The following is a 4,693-nucleotide window of genomic DNA, read 5'->3' as shown; positions in this document are numbered from 1 at the left end:
TGCATACATCATGTGTCTGGCACTGTTTCAGAGGCTGGGGATGAATAAAGGCACCACTCCCTTCCGAGCAGTGAGCTAGACGGCCTGGTAAAATGGCTTCCTGAGGTCAAGTGTCAGAAACGTCAGATGCGGGTAAATATGCATACTCTTGGGCTCCACCCAAACCCACTGCTTCACCATCTGGGAATGGGGGCCCGGGGATGTGCATCTGAACTTGTCCCCCAGGAGATTCTTAGGTACCACAACGTCCAAGCATTTCTGGTCTAAGAAGAAAGAAAACACTTCATTGCCATTGGCACGTGCAAGGCAACGGGTCCTCTGTGTACAGATGCAGGAGGGGGCCCTGTCAGAGAGCTTGGGTCCCCGTCCCTGGAGAAGGGGACAGAACCCCTGCCAGACCAGCGCCCTTACTTACAGGAGCTCCAACGTGGCCAGGAGGTCCGGGAAGTCCAGGGGGTCCTTGCGGTCCCTGCAGAGACGTGTTCCCAGAGAGATTAGGAACGGAAAGAAGAGGCAGGAACGGAGGCGACACCCGCCCGCACTGTCTGGGGACGAGGTCCTCTGCCCCACGCCACCTGCCACCAGCTGCTCGCAGGGCATCTCACCGAGGGACCCCCGCCTCCATGCCCTCCTGTTCAGCGCTCAGGCCACCCCTGCCTGCTGGGGCCAGGGCTCACGCCCGATCCACTCAACTTCCAGGGACGGCTAGCAGCGTGGTGGCTCCGAGGTATAACAAGGCCAGTGCAACAGTTCCCAGATCCCATGCCCTGTGTCTCTTGTCCCACGATCTAGCCAGGATACGTGCAGAGCTTCTGATCACAGGGCGGCTCCCTGCAGCTCAGCGTGCACACTTTGCCCTGTGGCCAGGACAGCCTGGACGAGTCCCGACAAAGTCCTACAGAAATCTGCAGAGCCCACAGGCTCCTTTGTCGGCCGGACCATGAATTGTTATAGCTTTTAAGCAACTAATTTGGCAATATCTATTAAAATTATAATGTGCTTTTTCTCATCTAGAGATATCCCAACTTCTGTAATCTATCCTACCGAAATAAAAATGTAGTACGTAAGGAGGAACATACGCACACACTCATACACATGCATTCGTGCATCAACAGAAGAAAGGTTACACAAATTACGATGCATCCACATGATGGAATAAAAGCATAGATTAAGATAATGGGTGGTATCTACTGGTGTGAAAAGATACCTCTGATCTTTTGTTAAATGAAAAAAATTCAAGGCAGAGTATGGTATGACTCATTTTTTGTAAGAATTTAGGAAAATCACGTATGTGCGGACACACACACACACACACATGCATGCGGTTGTCATAAGGATAGGCAGGCATCTCCCCTACATCTCAGGTGGTCTTTCAGCAAGATCTGCCCACAGCTCCAAGGGACACTTACCCGCATGCCCACCTCGCCAGGCAGCCCCGGGTCTCCAGGCTCCCCCTGCACACAAAGCAGCACGTGGTCAGCACCAGGGGGACACAGGCCCCGCCACACAGGCAGCCCAAAGCCTCTGGGTGCATCCATTCCTGGAACTCAGAACCCATCACAGATGCAATGCAGGTGGCAGCTGTGGGCCACCCCGGCTGCCATCAGAACCTCTGTAAGCAAAGGCACTGATTGTAGCTGTGAGTGCCGTCATCTCCACCCTGCCTGGCTCCTATGCCGGAGGCTAACACAACAAATCCGACAGGATGGGGAGAGAGCATGGTGGCTGGAGACACGGGGCAGGTCTTCTTGACCGAGAGGAGTCTGGCCACCTGGAGGGGAGCTGAGGGGTCTGGAGATGCGTGCAACTCCCCTTTCTCCCCTAGCCCCTATCCCCCCACCTCCTGTCCTGAAGCCCACAGGCTGCAGGGGTGGGGGGCTCCCGAGTCAGGCTCCCCTCTGAGGCCTGCTCAGACATGGCTACAAATCTCAAAAAGGCAGAGCGGCGGGGGGCCTGACATCCCTGGGGTTCTTGACGGAGGCGAGCGGCCCTTTTCCTGAGGCAGACTGACCAGAGTCAGGTGGCCTCTGACTGGGTTTCTGCACAGGTGGAGGGGGTGATGACAGGCAGGAGGCTGGCTGGCCGCACAGGGCATGGGGTACTGCTCAGGCCCCACCCAGCGTCTCTAGCTAAGAACTGGGGTCTTGGGCGAATCCCTCACCTCAGACGTGGACGTGGTTCCAGGTCTGAGCACTGGGGACAGCGAGCCCTCTGGCACAACTGCTTGTCAACTAAGTGAGAAAACCGCTCCCAAGGACACCTGGAGACGCCTGGTGGCAACGGCTGCTGCCGGCACTGCCGCAATCACTAGGGTGACCCACGGGGACCTGGGAAGATGCTGGGACAAATGAGCCCCAGCTCAGGCCTGGCCCTGGCGAAGGCCACCCCACCGGAGAACAGGGGCTCTGGCCAGGGGGTCCCAGACCTGGTGCTGCCTGAAGAAAGGGCGGTGGGAACAGACGTACCCGCATGCCTTTGCTGCCGTCTCTCCCGGGGGAGCCGGGCAGGCCCAGGGAACCCTAGGGGGACAGAAGAGAACGGGGGTCAGTGCAGGGTGGGGACGACGCTGGAGACAGTCTCCTGGAATGCTGGGGCAGTGGAGGCAGTGCCAGGCGGGGCTGCGGCCGAGACGCGGCTGCTCAGAGCGTGGTCCGCCACGGGCAGCCCGGGCGCCGCCGGGGAGAGCGTGGGAAACGCAGATCCGCGGGCTCTCCTCGTGGCCTCCTGTGCCAGCGCTCGCCCTTCAAACGGCGCTTTCGTCTGCCTCGCGGAAGACGGTCTCCACGTCGAGGCAGAACGCCGGGGTCAGGGGGAGGGTGGCTCAGCGACCGGAGGCCCTGTCTGTCTCCAAGGCCTGGTGTTTATCCCCTGCCCCATGCTGAGCTGGTCTGAGCAAACCGAACGGCAGAGACGCCAGCCTGATAACTCCGCTTCTCGACAACCCTAGAGCTGAACTCATGATTTTCCCAAAGGGGGAGCATCACAGGAGGATAAGGACTCCCTCTAGAAATGCCCCCCAGGAGCAGGCCTGTGGGGTGACGTGGCGCAGAGTTCACCCCAGGTATCGGTTACACAGTCAAGATGGCAGGTCCTTGACTGGCCAGGCTGCCGCAGGTGGGGACATCCTGCGATGAAGGCAGGGGAGGGTGTCTTGTCAGAAACACAGGGAGGTGGGAGCCGGGCACTGGAGCCCCCAAGACCACCTAATAAAGGGGGCTGAGAGCAGCCCAGAGACAACGCCGGAGGAGTTCCGGGACCTTCCCTCTGCCTACAGTGGTCACATGTCCGGCCTTGCTGGCACTTTCCAGCAGGCGTCCAACAAGTAACTGTGAATCTGTCCCAATGCCAGACGGGAGCCGAGCGGTGAAAGCTCAGGACTCCATCACCTCCAAGCCCCCTGGGCACAGGGCCCCCAGAGCACCTCACTGCCTTCCTGGGCCCTGAGGGCTTGCGGGGAGGCAATGGGGAGACCAGCCCACTTTAAAATGAGCCCTGGGGGCGTGAAACCCCAGAGACAGAGTGAACAGCAGGGTGTCGGGGAAACACAATGATCTCAAGAACCAGCGGCTTCAAATCCTGCTGCCGACGCTTAGCACTAATGGTCTTGGCCAAGTGAGCGAGGTGCCCGAGTGTGTCTGAGTGTGTCTCCGTCTGTGAATGGAGATTATAAATGTGGCTGCAGGATTTGTGCTTCCCCAGGACACGGGCAGCTGGGCAGACTGGTTTTCGGTGAGCGACGTCACAGCACCAGCCACTTCCGCTTTGTGACGGGGGGTGGGCTACCCTTGCTGTGTGTTCTAGCTGACCACGGCCTCTGTCAAGATGAATGTTTTCTCTGTCCAAGAGGGTAACGTCTCTGTTCGGACCTTATTTTACATGGTTAGGATAACCAAGCCGGAACTGCAAATAGACAACTTCTGAAAAATTTCCATATCCAAGTCATCACGAGATGCAGGCATTTCATTAGCTGGGTTCCTGCTCTTATGAAAACTGTGTCTCCCACAAAAGTCAACCTGACGTGCATATTTCATGTTTTAGTGTCACCTAATTTTACATCACACACCACCCCAGTGACACCCCTGAAATCCTCCAGTTGGTGGCTTTGAAAAGAGGAAGTCGGGGCCACAGGTCGCCCATTCAGGACGCCCAGCTCACTGAGCCTCGGTGTCACCATTGTAAAACAGGTTCACGCAGCTTTCAGGAGAGAGAAGCAATGTGGATGTAACTTGCAGACTATAAACTAGTATCAAAATGCTAATCGTCTGTATTCTACTGAGAACTAAGAGCACTTTCTCAAGTCCATGGGTAGATGAGGACAGCGGGGGAACGACGAGGTTCCCAGGGACTGGTGTGGGCAGGCTCAGGGACATCTGCCAAGGCAGTAAGTACAGCTAAGAACCCACAATAAAGTACAAAAACAAAAAGGGAAAAAGAAAAACAGAGAAAGGGGAAGGAGGGAAGGAAGGGAGAGAGGGAGATAAAGAATGAGAGCGGAGGGGAGGGGAGGGGAGGGGAGGGAAGCAGACTACAAGAAGAAGGGTCTAGATTCACATGTGGCGTCTGCTACCCATTAGTTCCGCAGAGCTAGTGGCTTCCGCTCCTGGGTCTCAGCTCCATCCCCTGTAAAAAGCATGACCAAGGGGCAGTCCTGCTCTGGCCCAAGGCCATTGGTGAGATGCCCTGAGACCAGCTT

The 4,693-nt window shown here is 57.1% G+C and overlaps 1 protein-coding gene across 1 annotated transcript in view; it reads right to left on the bottom strand.

The window, feature by feature from the left end:
• The window catches only part of COL22A1 (collagen type XXII alpha 1 chain), a 191,307-nt gene that overhangs the window by 124,039 nt on the left and 62,575 nt on the right, over nt 1–4,693 (bottom strand). The window contains exons 12-14 of the mRNA XM_011373400.1: nt 2,466–2,519; nt 1,410–1,454; nt 416–469 (exon numbers count right to left, since the gene is read on the bottom strand). Coding sequence (XP_011371702.1) covers nt 416–469; nt 1,410–1,454; nt 2,466–2,519 — 153 coding nt within the window. The remainder of the gene's footprint in view (nt 1–415; nt 470–1,409; nt 1,455–2,465; nt 2,520–4,693) is intronic.

This window comes from Pteropus vampyrus, unplaced genomic scaffold (assembly GCF_000151845.1).
Source record: "Pteropus vampyrus isolate Shadow unplaced genomic scaffold, Pvam_2.0 Scaffold224, whole genome shotgun sequence".
In the NCBI taxonomy this organism is placed as follows: Eukaryota; Metazoa; Chordata; class Mammalia; order Chiroptera; family Pteropodidae; genus Pteropus; species Pteropus vampyrus.
Note: the sequence above shows the minus strand (reverse complement) of the source record. Positions and strands in the feature narration are given on the sequence as shown.